The following is a 21,809-nucleotide window of genomic DNA, read 5'->3' on the forward strand; positions in this document are numbered from 1 at the left end:
TCTATCCACCTTGATCTTCAGCTTCTTTCTTTCTTACTATGAACTTATTTTCTGATGCACTTCAGTCACTCTCAATACTTTCTGGAAAAGGTACAGCTTTTCCTCTCTGTCTTCTATAAAACTTACTAACATCAACCTAAAACACAGGCAAAAAGACTTTTGCACTGCCTGCCGGTACTGAAAAATAGTGCCAGCTACACAGAAAATATGTATGCCCTAAAAGAACTTTGTCATTCACGCATAACGCACAGATTTTTTTGGTCTTTGAGTTACTGATTTTTACAAAATGTGCATTAAAAATTACCAAAAACATGGATGTAAAATATTTTTTTTTTAAAGTTGAATTTATATACAGTACAGTCCAAAAGTTTGGAACCACTAAGATTTTTAATGTTTTTAAAAGAAGTTTCGTCTGCTCACCAAGGCTACATTTATTTAATTAAAAATACAGTAAAAAACAGTAATATTGTAAAATATTATTACAATTTAAAATAACTGTGTACTATTTAAATATATTTGATAAAGTAATTTATTCCTGTGATGCAAAGCTGAATTTTCAGCATCGTTACTCCAGTCTTCAGTGTCACATGATCCTTCAGAAATCATTCTAATATGATGATTTGATGCTCAATAAACATTTATGATTATTTTCAATGTTGAAAACAGTTGTGTACTTTTTTTCCAGGATTCCTTGATGAATAGAAAGTTCAAAAGAACAGCATTTATCTGAAATACAAAGCTTCTGTAGCATTATACACTACCGTTCAAAAGTTTGGGGTCAGTAAGAATTTTTATTTTTATTTTTTTGAAAAGAAATTAAAGAAATGAATACTTTTATTCAGCAAGGATGCATTAAATCAATCAAAAGTGGCAGTAAAGACATTTATAATGTTATATACAAAAGATTAGTTTTCAGATAAACACTGTTCTTTTGAACTTTCTATTCATCAAATAATCCTGAAAAAAAATATTGTACACAAATATTTTGTACAATTGTACACATTAAATGTTTCTTGAGCAGCAGATCAGCATATTAGAATGATTTCTGAAGGATCATGTGACACTGAAGACTGGAGTAATGATGCTGAAAATTCAGCTTTGCCATCACAGGAATAAATTACTTTGTGAAATATATTCAAATAGAAAACAGTTATTTTAAATTGTAATAATATTTCACAATATTACTGTTTTTACTGTATTTTTAATTAAATAAATGTAGCCTTGGTGAGCAGACGAAACTTCTTTTAAAAACATTAAAAATCTTAGTGGTTCCAAACTTTTGGACTGTACTGTATATATATATATATATATATATATATATATATATATATATATATATATATATACTAGTGAAAAATGTGAGTGTGCTAAAGTATCCTTTGCTTCCTTGTTGCAAAAAATGTCAAGAACATGGTACATAGATTTTAATTTTATTGGCTGAAGGGGATGTCATGTGATAATAGTAAACATTTTTTGGTTGAAAATTATTAATGTATTTTAAATGCAATTTCTTTGCGTAATTTATAAATGACAATGTCGCATGTCCCCATAGAGGGTAAATGAGCTCTTCTCATTTGTAAGGGGGGAATCTGTGTAACATTACATTCACACTGTGTTTTCAAAGGTTTTTCATTTTTTTTCCAGCACCTCAGTCTCAGACAGGCTTATGTTGCCTTTTCAACAAAACCAGTGTAAATCCTAAGTGTAATTGCCTCAAATAAGTGCCATTCCTATCCAGAAGAGGCAGCATTTCTTAAATAATAAACTCTGGAGTGAGCGAACCCGGAAGCGGAAATTACACCAAACTGCGTTTTGAAACCGTCGTGCGTGTTTCGGACGTATGGTGCATTTGCGAATAAAAGAAAAGAGACTTAACTTTTCAGAGTGTGTTGTTATTGTCGTGTGCACACTAAGCTTTTTTATTATTATTTCTTTATTATTATTTTTGCATAACTAGGGACATACATGAGTGCTGTGTAGTTAAGTTAGTCTGTCTCCGCTAGCACCGTGTGTGCTAGTTGATAAAGAAGAGTTTCATTTTGAGCGCATTTACAGTAATAAGAAGTCATGGCGGATGTTACTGCCCGTAGTTTGCAGTATGAATACAAAGCGGTAAGTACCATAAGATAATTGACATCCCTTTTGAACGAATTTAATATGTTTCGTTGCGAAATTTCATTATTTAGCGCACTAATGCTGTTTGTTTTGGTGTGCGCGAGCTTGAACACACTGGTTGAGTTTTAAAACCTAGCTAGCTATCTGTAACTTGTACAGTTAATTTTTGATCAGTGTGTGGTAAATTTTTAATTTAGCTTTGAATTAAATAGTCCTTTAGCAAGACATAAGCGCACGCAGCATGTTTGTACTTGTGATGTTTACAAATGATACACAGTAATTGAACCGATTCGTGTTTCCTCCGCAGAACTCCAACTTGGTGTTGCAAGCGGACAGATCTCTGATCGACCGCACCCGCAGAGATGAGCCCACCGGAGAGGTGCTGTCTCTGGTCGGCAAACTGGAGGGGACAAAGATGGGAGACAGGAGCCAGAGAACCAAACCTCAGATGCAGGAGGAGAAGAGAACAAAGTCAGTCTGATCAGAAACTCACAGTGTTTGCTTGCATTCATTGCGTGAAAGTCTTCTAAACAAAATTTGTTTATTGTGTGATGCAGGAGGAGAAAGAGAGATGAGGACAGACATGACATCAACAAGATGAAGGGCTTCACACTGCTGTCTGAGGGGATTGATGAGATGGTAGGAATTGTGTACAAGCCCAAGACCAAAGAGACCAGAGAAACATATGAAATCCTTCTCAGCTTCATTCAGGCAGCCCTTGGAGATCAGGTAAGATCACTGATTCTGTTTACACATGTTGTGAACATGTATTTCAAAGGTGATTACTGTGGGATCTACTACGGATGTTCCTGCACAGTTATTAATATTCTTTCTGATAGTTATTTTCATGTTATGTAGGGATTCACTGATCATGATTTTTCATGGTCGATTCTTTAACCAAATTTATTTATTTTTTTGCTCTATTACAGGTCATACTGGCCTTACAAAATATCTGTAGCCATTTGTTATTGGAGACAACCCCTGTCTTTTAATTACGATCCAAACAAAGATATTAATGGGGATGCTTTCATTTAACATTTTGAATGGAACTTTTATTGGGGGGATTATAGGGAATATGTTTATTTTATTCAACATTCATGCTTTTTTTATTGTTAATTGAAAGTACGATTTAAAGTTCTACTCACAAATAAATTAGTCAATTTTTTTTTTTTTTTTTTTTTTTTTGTGTTATGCATGTCTGCTTATGACCAAACAAAATGTTTTATTCCTGTTTGTATATGATACAGTTTGTATAAATTACCTCAAATTTCCAGTTAATTCCTGTATATTCTTAAGTTTCCAACTTGGCGTATTTCCAAAATTCCTCAGCTTAACTTCCCATGGAAAGTTTTTCCGCCCCTTTGCAACCCTAGATGTTACACACATGTAGCATTAGCAGTTGTTTTTGAATTTAGAAAAGATTGCATAATTTCAAGATTTAAAGCAAAAAAACGAATGGTCTGTTTTTAGCTTTGTGAAATTATGCAACATAAAACATACCTGCACAAAACAAAAACAGCAGACGGACTGAATGAAAATGTAAAATCACACTCTGACATTGGATGGCAATTATGTAACAGTGGCGGTATAGCTTTCTTTGGTTACCGCTGTACACAAATTTATGCTTATAAACACTATTTTAATAAGCATTATACAGAGGTAAGAAGAAAAGAAAATGACAATACTAAAGACTAAAAAGAAACACTAAACTTAAAACAATCATTTTAAATGCTACGAGTGACTTTAGGCATTTATTATAACATAGAGTATGAAAAATGGATATTCATTTAGAGATTATCAAATTAGTGTTTTTAAATAATTAAGTCAATGTTAGATAATGACAAATGACATTTACACTACCGTTCAAAAGTTTGAGGTCCGTAAGATTTTTTTTTTTTTTTGACAAAAAAGTAGTACTTTTATTAATCAAAGATGCATTAAATTGATGAAGTGACAGTAAAGACAATTATAATATTACAAAAGTTTTTTATTTCAAATAAATGCTGTTCTTTTGAACTTTCTATTCATCAAACTATCCTGAAAAAATGTATCGGTTTCCACAAAAATGCACTAGAACTGTTTTCAACATTGATAGAAAGGAGTGATATTTCTTCAAATCAGCATATTAGATCATGTGATGCTGAAGACTGGAGTAAAGGCTACTGAAAAATTCAGCTTTGCCATTGCAGGGAAAAAAGCCCATTTTACAATATATCAATTATAGTATTTAAAATGTAACAATGTTAATATTAATGGATGTAAACAGTGGACATTGAGTTAATGTACCACATCATAAATTGCTGTTCTTTTTCTCCACTAAGCCAAGAGATATCCTGTGTGGAGCTGCAGACGAGGTGTTGGCTGTGCTGAAGAATGACAAGATGAGAGACAAAGAGAGGAGGAGGGAGGTGGAGCAGTTGCTGGGGCCTACGGACGACACACGCTACCACGTCCTGGTAAACCTGGGAAAGAAGATCTCTGACTATGGTGGAGACAAAGAGCTCCAGAATATGGGTAAATGTTTAGGTCTAACCTGAGTCCAAACTTTCCTCATCGTGATGTTCAGCCAGGTCACGCTTCATCTTTTCTCTTTTTGCAGATGACAACATTGATGAAACCTATGGAGTCAATGTGCAATTCGAGTCAGATGAGGAGGTGAGCTTCTACGTGCTGGTTGTTTATGGTCAGATTGTGCTTTTTGGCTCTTGAGGTGACATTAATGTGCATTTTGTTCAATTGCAGGAGGGCGATGAGGATCAGTACGGAGAGGTTCGGGATGAAGGCTCTGATGACAGCGAGGGAGAGGAGGCAGATGAAAGCAGCACCCTGACTGCTAATGTAAGTCACATGTCTTGTGTGTTTCTGTACATGTCGTCATAGAGCAGGGGTTCTCAATCAAGGGACACACTAAGGACCCTCAGCAATATTATATAGAGTTAAACAAGCAGCCTAACATGCTCTTTTCTCCATAGCTGGGCAACACGGGCGACGTAATGATGACCAAAAAGAAAGATCTTCACCCGCGAGACATCGATGCCTTCTGGCTTCAGCGTCAGCTCAGCCGCTTCTACAACGATGCTATAGTTTCCCAGAAGAAAGCAGATGAAGTCTTGGAGATCCTTAAAGTAAGGAATGCTTGGGAATGCTCATGTGTTTGGAGACTAAGGATTGTGTGTTTATGTCTTCGTTTGTGTCTGATTCATTCTTCCTTTGTTTAGACTGCCAGTGATGACAGAGAGTGTGAGAACCAGTTGGTGCTGCTTTTGGGCTTCAACACATTCGACTTCATCAAGGTCCTCCGGCAGCACAGACGAATGAGTAAGTAGATCATAGGGCTGCGCGATTAATCGGACGTTTAGAAAAAAAACATTGAAATTGCACTTAAACGATTTGGCTTAGTGTGATTATGAAATCGCAAAGCAGCTTTTTTTTTTTTTTTTTTTTTATGCGTGGCTTGTCAATGAACTATGGCTCCAAATGCTAATCCGTCTGAAAGCACTGAGAGTTTGAATTGCTTATAATGTGCATTTGAAAAAACAACACGCGTCAAAACATCTTTCCAGACATGAGAAGCATTTATTAACATCTTGTCCAATGAAAGACAACATTTAATAACATGTTTTTACTCCAAACTCACTTCATAACGACAGTTGAGCGTCCTTCTGTGAGATGATGTGGCTTCTTCCACAGAATAAGGCAGTCGTGTGTTTATTATCAAAATGTTTCAGTCATGTTTAATCAATCAAAACGTTTCAATCTTCTGTTTATTCAGCTACAGCGATAGTATGGGATTTCCTGGAATGGACACGTGTTCTACTTCGGCAGCAGGGCATATTTGCAGTTTCTGCACGAGCGCATTCTGGCTTTCAGATGAAGAAGCATTTACTACTGATCACAGAACTGTACAGCTCTGACAAGCTGCGCATAAAATAATCGCAGCTTTTGCCAAATCGCGTACGATAAATCGTGCAGCCCTAGTAGATCACAATAGTTAGGACTCTGTCGGATTAAATTGATTGTGATTTCTGAGAATATGTCAGCAGTATGACTTACTGTGAACAGTTTAAAGATTTACAAGATTTTTAAAAGTGTTGTTTCACATTGCTCTTTTTATTTCTTGCCCTTTCCAGTCCTCTACTGCACCATGTTGGCCAGTGCTCAAAGTGAGGCTGAGAAGGAAAAGATCATGAATAAAATGGAAGCTGATCAGGATCTTTCCAAAGTTCTTTACCAGCTGCAGGAGACTGAGAAAGAGGACATCATCAGGGTCAGAACTTCCCCTCTTTTTTTTTAGTTGGTTTAGCTGAGTGTAAGATTTTAGCTGTTTAAAGAAGAATATCCATCTGTAGGCTTATGATCTTCTGTTTCCTTGCAGGAGGAGCGATCTCGCCGTGAGAGAGTGAGAAAGTCTCGTGTGGATGATCTGGAGTCTATGGACATTGATCATGGAGAGGTAAATGCCACTTGAAGCTACATCTACTGCTTCAAACCAGAATTTACAGTGTTCTTGCAATTTAAATTTTCCTGTGATCTTTGTCTCTAGCCTGTGGCCTCAAAGCAACTACTAGATCTGGAAGATCTGGCCTTCTCTCAGGGCAGTCACTTCATGGCCAACAAGCGCTGCCAGCTGCCTGACGGCTCCTTCCGCAAACAGAGGAAGGGCTACGAGGAGGTTCATGTGCCTGCTCTCAAACCCAAACCCTTTGGTGATGATGAGGTATTTATTTATTTATTGCTTGGACCTTTTTTTCAAGTGGGACTAAATTGTTTGTTCTGGAAGGGATGTCTGGTTGTTTGGTTATTACATGAAATTGCCACATGAGAAAACACTACCGTTCAATGTTTTGGGTTTTGTAAGATTTATAAAAAATAAACAAAAATTAAAAGAAGTCTCTTATGCTCATTAATGCTGCATTTATATTTGATTAAAAATACAGTAATGACATGAACATAGTGAAATACTAAGTTTAAGTGAAATACTAAGTTCATAGTGAAAGTTCAAAAGAGCAACATTTATTTTTCTTTTGTAACATTGTAAATGTCTTTACTTTCACTTCTGATCAATGTAATGCATCCTTGCTGAATACAAGCATTTATTTCTTAAAAAAAAAAAAAAAAAACATCTTACTGACTCCAGTCTTTTGAACAGCATTTATTTATTTTTTATTTGCCCTATGTATTTTCACTTGTCTCACAAGTTTTCTCTCATTTCTCTCACAGACATTGGTGGCTATTGAGAAGCTGCCCAAATATGCTCAAGCTGGATTTGAAGGATTCAAAACCCTGAATCGCATACAGAGTAAACTCTTCAAAACTACCATGGAGACAGATGAGAACCTACTGGTTTGCGCTCCAACGGTTAGTCTACTGAAAAAGGCGCAACAGTCCAGGCGCTGACTTAAAATAAACATTACAGTTAAAAATATAATGACATAAATATGATGCAATATAGAACTTAACAAACTTCAGTTTTATATTTAACTTAGATATTTTTCCTTAAGGACTTTTTGTTTTTCATCTCTTTGACCTCTAGGGTGCTGGAAAAACTAATGTTGCTCTCATGGCAATGCTCAGAGAAATTGGAAAGCATATTAACATGGATGGCACCATCAATGTTGATGATTTTAAAATCATCTACATCGCTCCCATGCGCTCGTTGGTACAGGAGATGGTGGGCAGTTTTGGCAAGGTAGGAGTACCTAACATGATGGAGAGAAAAAAATAACCATTTTCCCCATCAGTCCTGTAATTTCTCTGCTTAATCTTATTTTCAATGGCAATAGGAAAAAACTGAAATGTATTACTAAATATAGAATTACAAATATATATTTGTTTAAAATTGTGATGAAGTATTAACATTTGTTGCTCCGTCTGCAGCGCTTGGCTAGTTATGGCATCACTGTTTCTGAGCTGACCGGAGACCATCAGCTGTGTAAGGAGGAAATAAACGCCACTCAGATTATAGTGTGCACCCCAGAGAAATGGGACATCATCACCCGGAAAGGAGGGGAGCGCACATATACACAGCTTGTGCGCCTTATGATTATTGTAAGTAATGTAGTAGTCCCAGATTCCCTTTTTCACAGATTTTTCATGTTTTTCCAAGTTAACTCGTTCTGTCATGCAGGATGAGATCCACTTGCTGCATGACGACCGTGGCCCCGTCCTAGAGTCCCTGATTGCTCGAACCATCCGCAATGTGGAGCTGACACAGGAAGATGTGAGGCTAATTGGCCTCAGCGCCACACTGCCTAACTACGAGGATGTGGCGAACTGCCTTCGTGTCGATTCATCCAAGGGACTCTTCTATTTCGACAACAGGTGAGAAATGAGGCTGCTGTGGAGAAATGGGAAATAATCTTCAGTTTATAATAATAATAAAGTACATATGTTGGGCTTTTGTTTTTTTTTAAGTTTCCGACCTGTGCCTCTGGAACAAACCTATGTAGGAATTACAGAGAAGAAGGCCATCAAGCGCTTTCAGATTATGAATGAGATCGTCTATGAGAAGATTATGGAACATGCTGGAAAGAATCAGGTGAACACGAGCACAATAAATGGACTAGTTCTTTCTCCTGAAATGTATTGTACAGTTTGTTCAGTCATCTTGTCCTTATCATTTATTTCTCTCTTTTTCCCAGGTGTTGGTGTTTGTGCATTCAAGAAAGGAGACAGGAAAGACAGCCCGTGCGATCAGGGACATGTGTTTGGAGAAGGACACTCTGGGGTTGTTCCTGAGAGAGGGTTCGGCCTCCACTGAGGTTTTGAGGACTGAAGCCGAACAGTGCAAGGTCAGCTCACAACTACCATAAAAGTGCTGTACATAAGATACAACCTCAAACTGATATACACTTGAAATAAGACCCACACAGAATCTGAACATGTCATTCACAGCAAAATCTGCTTATTTGTTTATTAAATGTTTATTAGTTCATTAAACATCTAGTGGAACTAGTGGTACCAAACTGAATATGACAATAAATTATTATAGTTTAATTATAACAAAAATAAATAATCATTTATAATATTATAAATTGTAATCAATTGTGGTTTAAATTATAAATTGGTATAGTAAATAAATTATAATTATACTTGCAAAAATTACCATTTTTAATTATGTAATTAGAATAATAATTACCAGTTTCAAATATTCCTCTTGTCTGCCATTATTTGATAAACTGCTAGTCCCACCCCAAGATCGTACCATTGTTTGAGCTAATATTATGTCCAGCAGCTAGTAGTGCAGAAAAAATTTTCACCAAATTTGTTTTGTAGATTTTTCCTAAAATTTGTGCAATTTAAAGTCCCCAGATTCCCTCACGTCCTGGTTGTCAGGCTGCATTTACATTACATGGTTCAAGTGACCCAATTCCCCCTCTCCCCCCATGTGGCACAGATCAAACTCACAAATGGTTAAGCAGGAAAAAAAGCACATGAATATATTATGATATTCTCAGATTGGTTTCAGGCCTTACTCGTATGTGGAAATAAATCTGATATGAATTGGATACATGCATTTGCCATGTAAGTGGACAGATTGGATATTCTCCTCTCACTGCAAGTCGTATGTCATTGAAAAGCTACTGTGGCGAATGACGTCAACTCAGGTGGACACGGCTCAATACAATATTTTGCTGACCTTTAAAGATGGTGTGGAAATCGCACTGTTTTTACTTTCTCTTTGGCCCAGGTTTTTCCGTATCAGTACGTCTACCTCGTGTTGTTTTGTCAAGTATATAGTGTAAATGCAGATATGGGTCACTTTTTTAAAAGATTGTGTAAGCTGGTCATCGAAAAAATTGGATATAGTCAACAAATTGGAATTGGGCATCAAGACCTGCAGTGTAAATGCGGCCTAACTGAGCTGTTTGTTTTGTTTTTTTGACAGAACCTGGAGCTGAAGGATCTATTGCCTTACGGTTTTGCTATTCACCATGCTGGAATGACCAGAGTGGACAGAACACTTGTAGAGGATCTATTTGCTGACCGCCACATCCAGGTTAGTGCATAACATTCAGGAATGTCAAGAACATTTTGGTTTATTTCATATTCTAAAATACAGAAGACTGAACAATGAATGTGTTTCGTAGGTATTGGTGTCCACAGCCACTCTGGCCTGGGGTGTGAACTTGCCAGCACACACTGTCATAATTAAAGGCACACAGGTGTACAGCCCAGAGAAAGGCAGATGGACGGAGCTGGGAGCACTGGACATCCTACAGGTCAGTAGTATGTCCACACACACTTTGTGATTCGATAGGTTGTTACTTGAGGTCTATTTAACTTGACTCCCACTCAACTTTATGACTTAGATGCTGGGTCGTGCTGGCAGGCCGCAGTATGACTCTAAAGGAGAGGGTATTCTGATCACTTCTCATGGAGAGCTGCAGTATTACCTGTCCCTGCTCAATCAGCAGCTGCCAATTGAGAGCCAGATGGTGGCCAAACTACCGGACATGCTCAATGCAGAGGTTGTGTTGGGCAACGTGCAGAATGTCAAGGTGAGTCTGAATGTACTGGTGTAAGTTCATTAGTCAGCCAAATTGTTTTTTATTGGTGGTCCATTTAAGGAGATTTAACCTGGGTTTTCAAACATTTTGATGAAAAGGACCCTAAAAATATGATGATCTGCAAGTGAGGGACCCTTTTCTAAAATATAGAATATATAAACCCTTATTATACAGTGTAGAATGAATATTAAATGTGATGATATAAAGACAACAATATTACACTAAATTAAAAAAAGCTTTTATATTGTCATTTTTATTGAAGCATATTTGAAGTTAATTTGTTTTATTACGTAGTTTTTATTACTTTATTGCACATCCTAATATTAGTATTCGTTTGTAGAATTTTAAAAAAGGCTTTTACTTTGCTTATTTACTTATAAGCATATTGATAAAATATTTATATTTTATTATACTGAAAATATGTAGATTTGCACATGCCTAATAGCATTTTTTTTTTTTACCCAAAAGTAATTTTTTTTTTTTTTTTACATTTTACTGAATCCTATCATTAAAATAAGCTTTTTATTAAGTTTTGTTACTTTGAAATTACATAGTTTTGAACATGACTAGCCTAATGTTAGTATTCCTCTGTAAGCTCAGCATCTGTTGCAGGGTTTGATCTGATTTGTTAATGTTTTTAGGATGCTGTAAATTGGCTGGGTTACACATACCTGTATGTACGGATGTTGCGAAACCCCACTCTATATGGCGTCTCCCATGACGACCGCAACATTGACCCACTGCTGGAGCGACGCAGGATGGACCTGGTGCACACAGCAGCCACTGTCCTGGAGAAGAACAACCTGGTCAAATATGACAAGAGATCTGGCAGCTTTCAGGTACACACAATTTGTCATATTAACCCCCCTTTCTAAACATCTCTGGGCACTTCCAGATGATTTATATGCATGATCAATGCTGAGATTGTACCAGCTAGAAATCCCCAATCCAATTAAACATCCACATCAATTAAACTTTTAAATGACAGCAACAGATGTGGTTTAAATTATGTCTAATATGTTCTGTTGTAGGTGACAGACCTGGGCCGCATCGCAAGTCATTTTTACATCACCCACGAGTCCATAATGACCTACAACCAGCTGCTGAAGCCCACACTGAGTGAGATCGAGCTCTTCAGGGTGTTCTCACTGTCCTCTGAGTTCAGAAACATTAATGTCAGAGAGGTATGTGACTTGTCTAAACAAACCAACTCAAACATCTGAACAAACTTCTACCTCTTGAATCCTAAAGACAGTATAAAGTGGAGAATAACGGCATTAACAAACATGATTGTTATGCTCTGATTGACAGGAAGAAAAACTTGAGCTTCAGAAACTGCTCGAGAGAGTCCCTATTCCAGTGAAGGAAAGCATTGAAGAGCCCAGCGCAAAGGTAAGTGTGTGTGTAGAAGAAATGTTATATTACAGAATATTCAATCGTATGATTTTCTCTTAAATTCAATGTTATGTCTTTCTCAGATTAATGTGCTGCTGCAAGCATACATCTCTCAGCTCAAACTGGAGGGCTTCGCTCTCATGGCTGACATGGTCTATGTGACACAGGTGAGTGTTTAGGAAAATCAATGTTTTGTAAAATTCTCCTGTGTTATATAAAGGAAATTTCAATTTAAAATCACAGATTTAACATTCTGTTTGATCCTACAGAGCGCTGGCAGGCTGATGAGGGCCATCTTTGAGATTGTTTTGAGCAGAGGCTGGGCCCAACTTACAGACAAAACTTTGAACCTCTGCAAGATGATCGACAAAAGGATGTGAGTTGTCATGATACTTATTTTGCCACGCATAAATGAGTTATTTATCTTGCAGTGTGATATTTATGCTATTGGCTTTTTTCCATCAAGGTGGCAGTCGATGTCTCCCTTGCGTCAGTTCCGCAAGCTTCCCGAGGAGGTCATCAAAAAGATTGAAAAGAAAAACTTCCCCTTCGAGCGCCTCTATGACCTGAACCACAATGAAATTGGTGAATAGTGATTAATATGCTGTAATACATTGTCGTTATATCCAAATGCCATTTTATATCATTTTCTCATGATCTGAGCTTCTTAACTGTTTCAGGTGAGTTGATTCGCATGCCAAAGATGGGGAAAACCATTCATAAGTATGTCCATCAGTTCCCTAAACTGGACCTGGCAGTTCATCTGCAGCCTATCACACGCTCCACTCTGAAAGTGGAACTCACAATCACACCAGATTTCCAGTGGGATGACAAGGTCAGTCCAAAAAAAGATCAGTAAATGACTAAATACTGATATTATTATTGTTATTATTACATGAATAAATAGTTACATATAGATTAATATTAATATAAATAACAGTTGTTGATATAATGTGTATTCCAGATACATGGCTCATCTGAGGCCTTCTGGATCTTAGTGGAGGATGTGGACAGTGAGGTCGTCCTTCACCATGAGTACTTCCTCCTGAAGGCCAAGTATGCTCAGGATGAACATCTTGTGACTTTCTTTGTTCCCGTGTTTGAGCCGCTGCCACCACAGTACTTCATTCGGATAGCTTCAGACCGCTGGCTATGTAAGTTTTTATTTATTATTTTTATTAATACTTGCTACTGAATTTACTTCTGACGACAACAACTTAATACTGCATAAAATATTACTAAACCATACTGAATATTTAAAATGCTAATTTACAGTTACTAATTGATGTAGCGACCATAGTTCAGTGTGTCGTGTTGGAGTCATTACAGTAGTCCATAATATTTCTCCCACAGTTAATTTTTTTTTTTTTCTCTCTCTCTCTCTTTTTCTCAAGCATGTGAGACGCAGCTGCCAGTTTCATTTCGTCACCTAATCCTGCCTGAGAAATATCCTCCTCCTACTGAGCTGCTGGACCTGCAGCCTTTGCCCGTGTCCGCTCTGAGAAATGCAGCCTTCGAGAGCCTCTACCAGCAGTTTCCCTTTTTCAACCCAATCCAGACCCAAGGTACCTGTCCTCGTAGACCCTCCAAGACTCTGTTATACTTGATTGAGAACTTCCTTCTAAATGAAACTGTTCTTGTTTTTCTCAGTGTTCAATGCGGTGTACAACAGCGACGACAACGTCTTTGTTGGTGCCCCCACGGGCAGCGGGAAGACCATATGTGCGGAGTTTGCCATTCTTAGGATGCTCCTACACAACTCAGAGGGCCGCTGTGTCTACATTACACCCATGGAGGCTCTGGCTGAACAGGTATAGCCTTTATGGAAATAAATGTAATTATGTAAAAGTGTCTGTAGTTCAACTTGAGATAAATTCAAGAAATTGATGAAACAAGGATGTGAATGTCATGATTCACACATTATTATTTTTGTACAGGTCTTTGTTGACTGGCACCAGAAGTTCCAGGATACTTTGAATAAGAAGGTTGTCTTACTCACCGGTGAGACAAGCACTGACCTAAAGCTGCTGGGTAAAGGCGACATCATCGTCAGCACCCCAGACAAGTGGGACATCCTTTCCCGACGCTGGAAACAGAGGAAGAACGTGCAAAACGTTAGCCTCTTCATAATAGACGAGGTTCATCTCATCGGAGGTGACAACGGAGTAAGTGTTTGTTTTTATTTTCTAATTTCTAAGCACCAAGAATGAGCTGTTAGTTCCTCAGAGATCACTGTTTTTTGTTGTTTGAATCCTTTATTTCTTATTTCTGTGTATCTCTTGTAGCCTGTGTTGGAGGTGATTTGCTCCAGAATGAGGTACATTTCCTCTCAGATTGAACGGCCCATCCGTATCGTGGCTCTCAGCTCCTCTCTGTCCAATGCTAAAGATGTGGCCCACTGGCTCGGCTGCAGTACCACAGCCACCTTCAACTTCCACCCCAATGTCAGGCCGGTTCCTCTGGAGCTTCACATTCAGGTCAGTCTGAAGCTCTCGTAACTTCATTTCATATACATGCACAATCTTTACCCTGTTCTTCTGTTTACATTTGAAGTTTTAATCCTCTTGACTACTTTTCCCCTTCCTCAGGGCTTCAACGTGAGTCACACACAGACTCGTCTGCTGTCCATGGCAAAACCTGTGTATCACGCCATAATGAAACACTCCCCATCCAAGCCAGTGCTGGTGTTTGTGCCATCAAGACGCCAGACTCGTCTCACCGCTATTGATATCCTCACCTTCTGTGCTGCTGACGTGGTGCCACAAAGGTGCTGGAAGAAGATCTATATCACATTCAGACATTAAATACACTCTTATTTGGTCAGCTTTAGTCCTGAGTCCCATCAGGAATCTTATATCCAGCCTTCTTTTTGTCCTTGCAGGTTCCTTCACTCAACTGAGAAGGATCTGGCTCCATTTATGGAGAATCTCTCTGATGCTACACTGAAGGAGACCCTCTCTAACGGGGTGGGGTACCTTCATGAGGGCCTTTCACCTACAGAGCGCAGAATTGTGGAGCATCTCTTCATTTCTGGTATGACGCATGAAACCTAGGCCCGGTTTCACAATTAGGGCTTAGACTAAGCCAGAATTAGGCCTTAGTTCAGTTAGGGTATTTAAGTAGCTTTTATAAATGTACCCTAGGAAAAAACATTACTTGTGTGCATCTTGAGTTGAGATAAAACAATGGCTCTGACATATTTTGAGAGATGTCATTGCAAGTTATTTTCAGTTAAAACGGCTCACTCATGCATTTTAGTGTAGGACTAGCTTAAGCCTTGTCTGTGAAACCAGGGGCTAATGTTTTAGTTTACAGTCATAATGTGTTCAGGCCAGTTTTGACCTAGAAGAGATGCATAAACTTCTAAAAAAAAAAAAGAAAATGCAAAATTTTTAGTATGGTTGTTTTTTGTTTTTAGAGAGAACCATTTTAAAAAGTTACACCTTTTGTTCATTACAGATGTTTTTTTGTTTTGTTTTTTGTTTTCCGTCTATGAGTTTGACTCGATACTTGTATAAAATAATTTTACTTGTTTCTCATCTCACACACACATTTGGGACTGAATTCTGGTTATAAACATGAATATGCACACCTACTAATTAACTAATTGAGCATAAAAAATTGATCCTCTTTTTCATCTTAAAGTGAAAGCTTAGGCTAGTAAAAATGAATACATTTTGTTTGATAACATTTGAGTAATATTGAAGATTTGTTAGAAAATAAATATGTAGGTTTTTAAAATTTGGGCTGTTTGAGCAGTCATGAGCTATAAAGAAATTCAATTAAATCCAATTAAGAGTTAAATGGTTAGTTCACCCAAAAATTTAAATTCTGTCAATAATTACTTGCCCTCATGTCGTTCCAAACCGGTACCAAATTACCACTTTCAAGGCCCAGAAAGACATTGTTAAAATAGTCCATGTGACTACATTGGTTCAACCTAAATGTTATGAAGCGACTTTTTGTGCACAAAACTCAAAAATAATGACTTTATTCAACAGAAATTTTGGTAAAACTATCACCATAACATACATACACAGAAATGCAAAAGGTCTTCTCCTGACAGTAAAATAAGCAACTATAAACTTATATAAAGGTCCAGTCATGAAAATAAAAAATGAAGTGTTATACAGAAAATCTTAAAACATACCATGTTACAAATGTTTTGGTCATACCGCCCAGCACTACTCACATTCCACTGGGTACAACTGGACCCAGGATTTTGAATGCTTTATGAGGTTAATCGAACAATTGATTAAAGTGTGTCTGAGCTAAAAGAAGTGTTGCCCCCCTCTGCTCTCTCATGCCAGGTGCCATTCAGGTGATGGTGGCATCTCGCTCTCTCTGCTGGGGCACTAACATTTCTGCCCACCTGGTGATTGTCATGGACACGCAGTACTACAACGGTAAAATCCATGCGTAAGTAGTTTTTCATCCTTAGTGGCCTCAAACAACTGATGTCATCACCAATTGTTACACTGTGCTTGTGGGTTGCTCATGAATGCCTTTCTCTGATTTAGATACGTGGACTACCCAATCTATGATGTGCTCCAGATGGTAGGAAAGGCAAACCGTCCTCTCCAGGATGACGAGGGTCGCTGTGTCATCATGTGTCAAGGGTCCAAAAAGGTAAAGCGTACCCTAAACCGCACATTTTCTTGATTTCTTCATTTTCTTAAGTTTGGTTAGTCTCTTGTCGGCTTCACCATTGTTGATTGCCTCTTAATAATTTTAAACATCCTTGTTCTTTAGGACTTCTTCAAGAAGTTCCTTTACGAACCTCTGCCTGTCGAGTCTCATCTGGACCACTGTCTTCATGACCATTTTAACGCTGAAATTGTGACCAAGACGGTGGAGAACAAACAGGATGCCGTGGACTACCTGACATGGACGTTTCTGTACCGCCGCATGACCCAAAACCCCAACTACTACAATCTGCAGGGTGAGGAAACGCAGTACCTTTAAAATGCCTACAGATCTTCACTAAAGCAGGACAAATTACTTGACATTCAAAATCTAAACCTCATGCTGCAGAATTTACTATTTGTGACATCAGTAGCACATGCAAAAATAGTCGATTTCAGTGTATTTGAGGTACTTTTTTATGCATCGGAGAATAAAATCTTTTCATGTTCCAGGAATGTCTCATCGTCACCTGTCGGATCATCTCTCTGAGCTGGTGGAAAACACCTTGCAGGATCTGGAGCAGTCCAAGTGCATCAGCATCGAGGATGAGATGGATGTGGCACCTCTGAATCTGGGCATGATCGCAGCCTACTATTACATCAACTACACAACCATCGGTGAGGACTCACTCAGTTTAACACACTTCTTTGAGGTCGTGATGAAACTGAAGTAGCAACATATCTTTTCTTCTGTATAAGAATCAATATTGGTTCATCAAAGTGAAGGTCAAGAAATCAATTCCGACTTTCTAAAACCATTTTGGCCAAAAATTGTTTTTTTGTTTTTTTTTCTTCTGGGGATGCTGAAATGTGCTGCTTGATTGTCTTGTCTCTGATACATCTCTTATCTGTTTGTCTTCTCTCCAGAGCTGTTCAGTATGTCCCTAAATGCCAAGACAAAGGTCCGTGGCCTCATCGAGATCATCTCCAATGCTGCGGAGTATAAAAACATTCCCATCAGGCATCACGAAGACACCCTGCTGCGGCAGGTAAAAAAACAAAACTTTCCATTATTGACTGAGTCTAATGTGAACTCTTAGAATAAGCAGACTGCGTCAGATCTCTGGTAACCGCTCTTTGACTTTTGCAGCTGGCTCAGAAAGTGCCTCATAAGCTGAACAACCCCAAGTTCAACGACCCTCATGTGAAGACCAACCTGCTGCTCCAGGCCCATTTGTCCCGCATGCAGCTGAGCGCAGAGCTCCAGTCAGATACTGAAGATATCCTCAGCAAGGTGAGGGAAAACTCTCTGAGCACACAGTGAATCTGGTTCACAGCTCAAAAAGGACAGCATATACAAATTAAAATTCATAATTGAATGCATCATGTATTTATATTTTTATTTTTTTAATTGCATGTTTATTTTGTTTTTTGCATACGCTAACAGTCAAAAGTTTAGAATAATGTTTTAGAAAGAAATCTCATGCTCAACAAGGCTGGATTTATTTGATTAAAAATACAGTAAAAACTATTTGTTTTTATTGTGAAATACTATTACAAATTAAAACAACTGTTTTCTATTTGAATATATTTAAAAAATATAATTTTTTTCTGTGATGCAAAGCTGAATTTTCAGCAGTCATTACTCCAGTCTTCAGTATCACTAGTCTGGGTAAACCCAGCCTGATCTGCCGGCGATTTGATTTCGCTCGGCAACTCAGTCTGGAAACCCGTGCATTCATTTCTGCTGCGCTGTTACACTTTTGTGGGAACCAATCACAGACCGGCTTATCCACCTTGCTCGCTATTGGCGGGTATAACACGATGACGATAGAGAAGCGACGGCAAGCAGTTTTCAAACTCTATCTGATCTACCCGTCTCTCCAAAATAACAATGCACAATCACAGTGATGCCGATTGTGTTAAGCATTTACCTTATCTGAGAGAAATGTAGCAGAGCGTTTATCCGATAGTCTCTTCATAGGAAGATTACAAACGGCGATTGATGACACACAATGATTCTGCTGTTCTTTTGGTGGTTTGCTTCACGATGTGAGTACAGGACTATTTTACTTCGATGCCCCTTGATGGTAGACAATATTTTTATTATTTGCTCTATACGTTTCGTCTCCCTGCTTCTTGAATCTCGCGCCTCCTGAGCTGACTGGAATTCTTTTTGGTTGTCATGACAATGACGTAGTTTAGGACACTGAACCAGAACAGAGTCAGAGTCGCCTTTTAAACTCTCAACGATGCTGAATGACTTCTTTAGTTAGCAAACAAATTGCTCGAGTGGGTGTAAATACCAATCACTTTCATGTTTTTTTGCACAACCTGCAAAAATCCTGCGTCTCAATCAGCTCCCTAGTTCCCTAGGTCGTGAATCAGTATATCATGAAAGTGAATGTGGCTGATTCCCTGATCAGTGCCCTGACTATTGAACTGGGGAGCTGATTGAGACACACCGTAAACCTGTCTGGGGTTTTCGCATCGCTCTGCAAAGTACGTCACCCGGATCGTTGATCTGATTGGTTGAAGGACTATCCAATTGCGTGACTAATGCTCTTTGATCACGCCTCTTGTGCAGTAGGAAATACATAGCAAACTCCCCAGACCAATGTTCAATTTTAAATTGAGCTTGGTCTGGTGATAGCCAGACTACAGTATCACATGATCCTTCAGAAATCATTATCATCAAAGTTATCTATTATTAATATTACTATTAGTGCTCAATTATTAAAAATGGTTATCAATGTTGTAAACAGTTTTTGCTGCTTTTTTTTTTTTTTTTTTTTGTGGAAACGGTGACATTTTTTTACATTTTTTTTTTTTTCAGGGTTCTTTGATATTTATTCCAAACATTTGACAAGTAGTGTTTATATATGTATATTTTTCATTAAATTATTATATATTCAAATAGGACATAAGTGCTCATTTTGTTAATTTCAAATATAAAGTTTCATAAGTAGTTCTTCTCTTGCCTGTATTTTTAGGCGGTACGGCTGATCCAAGCGTGTGTGGATGTGCTCTCCAGTAACGGCTGGTTGAGTCCAGCTTTGGCTGCCATGGAGCTGGCTCAGATGGTCACACAAGCCATGTGGTCCAAAGACTCTTACCTCAAACAACTACCCCACTTCACTTCTGAACACATCAAGCGCTGCACGGACAAGGTGAGATTTGGATCTGAGTGGGTTGGGGATCATCTAAACAATGAACATTGTCATTTGGTTGTCTGTCTTAACTCTTTTGTTGATGCATTTAGGGTGTGGAGAGCATCTTTGACATCATGGAGATGGAAGATGAGGACCGCACTGGTCTTCTGCAGCTTTCAGATGTACAAATGGCCGACGTGGCACGTTTCTGTAACCGCTATCCCAACATTGAGCTCTCGTACGAAGTGGTTGACAAGGAAGACATCAAGAGGTATGAGCTGAAATCAAATCCAAAGGGCTTCAATTGAAAAACTTTACACCTTGTGTGGGTGTACAAACCCAGCCATTCTTACCATTAATCTCTTTTCTGAAGATATTCATTTATTTTCTTGTGCTCACAGTGGAAGTCCAGTGGTCGTCCAAGTGCAGTTGGAACGAGAAGAGGAAGTCACAGGGCCTGTCATTGCTCCTCTGTTCCCACAGGTGAGTGTCTATTGACAAACCCTAGGGCTGTGCGATTTAATTGTAATTGATTTGGTATCAGTTTCGGCTTCCAACGATTATGAAAACAAAAATAATCAACATAAAATAATTATTGTGCTGCTGCTGCACAGCCGTGCACTTTCGTTTCTTCCTAAGCCAAACTTAACATCCAAATCAGTCTACTGTTACTGAACTGTGGGTAGTGCTTGATATTAAACAGTGTTATTAAAAGCGCATTAAGCCGCAAAAGAAACACTGTTCACCAGGCGGCCTCCTGTGTGCACACTATTAGACAGGGCGGAACGTGCATAAGCAAAGTATACTGTGGCCATTGGATACGTGCCTGAATGGTCAAATAGCATACACACAAATGCCTTTGATCACTTTGACCCACCAATAATTGGGATTTCAGTATTGCCCTAAATAATCATAATTATGATATTTGCCATAATTGAGCAACCCTAATAATCCCTATAAATCACTACCCTTGAAAAGTTTGGGGTTGGTAGGATTTGTTTTTTTGTTTTTAAAGTTTGTTCAACCAAGGCTGCATTTATTACATTAAAATAACATTTTAACTTTTTAATAAAATATTACATTATAAAATAACTTATCTATTTTAATATACTTTTAAAATGTAATTTTTCCTGTGATGGCAAAGCTGAATTTTCAGCATCATTACTCCAGTCTTCAGTGTCACATGATCCTTCAGAAATCATTCTTATATGATAATTTGGTGCTCAAGAAACATTACATATTATTGTAAATGTTGAAAACAGTTTGTTGTGCTGTTTAATATTTTTGTGGAAGCTGATGTTTTTTAAGGATTCTAGAAATTTCAAAAGAACAGCATTTGTTTGAAATTTTTGAAACGTTGCTTTTGATTTAATTTGTAGGCATGTTTGCTGAATAAAAGTATCAGTTTTTCAAAAAAAAGATCCCAAATTAAGCGATTTATGTAACATCTTAACCACTTACAAATAGTTGATCTTGTTTTGAGTTTTGGACCTGCAGTATTCACTTTATTTTATGTTTGTGCAGAAACGTGAAGAAGGCTGGTGGGTTGTTATTGGAGACCCCAAGTCGAACAGCCTCATTTCTATCAAGAGACTAACTCTTCAACAGAAGGCCAAGGTGAGTCCTGCTTTGATGTCAAAGGCAGTAGTACATTATTCCAGTCTTTGTAGTGGAAGTCTTGTGAGAACTCTGTTAGTGACAGTGTTCTTTTTTTTTTTTTCTTCCCACAGGTAAAACTTGACTTTGTGGCACCTGCTGTTGGTGTGCACAACTACACGCTATACTTCATGAGCGATGCCTACATGGGCTGTGACCAGGAATACAAGTTCAGTACGGACGTTAAGGAGGCAGACAGCGAGGGAGACAGTGACAGCGATTAATCCGAGATTAGTCGTACTGGACTGTTATACTGTCATGTTAAAGCAGCTTAAGTGTTTTTATAGATATTTTTGAGGATTATTGTGACTGTTTAATGCATTGTGATTTAAATAAATAAACATGTACATTGGAGA

The 21,809-nt window shown here is 38.0% G+C and overlaps 1 protein-coding gene across 1 annotated transcript; it reads left to right on the forward strand.

The window, feature by feature from the left end:
* Positions 1 to 1,761: 1,761 nt before the first annotated feature.
* On the forward strand, positions 1,762 to 21,807 carry snrnp200 (small nuclear ribonucleoprotein 200 (U5)). The gene is made up of 45 exons (XM_048209622.1): positions 1,762 to 2,112; positions 2,423 to 2,586; positions 2,673 to 2,844; positions 4,437 to 4,629; positions 4,715 to 4,770; positions 4,858 to 4,953; positions 5,088 to 5,240; positions 5,334 to 5,433; positions 6,246 to 6,382; positions 6,491 to 6,568; positions 6,659 to 6,832; positions 7,336 to 7,473; positions 7,649 to 7,804; positions 7,993 to 8,163; positions 8,243 to 8,436; positions 8,530 to 8,653; positions 8,757 to 8,906; positions 10,004 to 10,114; positions 10,206 to 10,337; positions 10,428 to 10,616; positions 11,267 to 11,464; positions 11,657 to 11,809; positions 11,937 to 12,017; positions 12,104 to 12,187; positions 12,290 to 12,396; positions 12,487 to 12,605; positions 12,701 to 12,855; positions 12,985 to 13,174; positions 13,415 to 13,585; positions 13,671 to 13,831; positions 13,958 to 14,185; positions 14,306 to 14,497; positions 14,609 to 14,787; positions 14,902 to 15,053; positions 16,331 to 16,439; positions 16,541 to 16,649; positions 16,773 to 16,962; positions 17,159 to 17,323; positions 17,573 to 17,694; positions 17,796 to 17,939; positions 19,639 to 19,815; positions 19,908 to 20,068; positions 20,199 to 20,280; positions 21,322 to 21,414; positions 21,528 to 21,807. Exons 1-45 carry the CDS (start codon positions 2,068 to 2,070, stop codon positions 21,675 to 21,677), a joined length of 6,405 nt encoding a protein of 2,134 aa, XP_048065579.1. The 5' UTR covers positions 1,762 to 2,067; the 3' UTR covers positions 21,678 to 21,807.
* The last annotated feature ends 2 nt before the right edge of the window (positions 21,808 to 21,809 follow it).

Source organism: Megalobrama amblycephala, linkage group LG12, assembly GCF_018812025.1.
Source record: "Megalobrama amblycephala isolate DHTTF-2021 linkage group LG12, ASM1881202v1, whole genome shotgun sequence".
In the NCBI taxonomy this organism is placed as follows: domain Eukaryota; kingdom Metazoa; phylum Chordata; class Actinopteri; order Cypriniformes; family Xenocyprididae; genus Megalobrama; species Megalobrama amblycephala.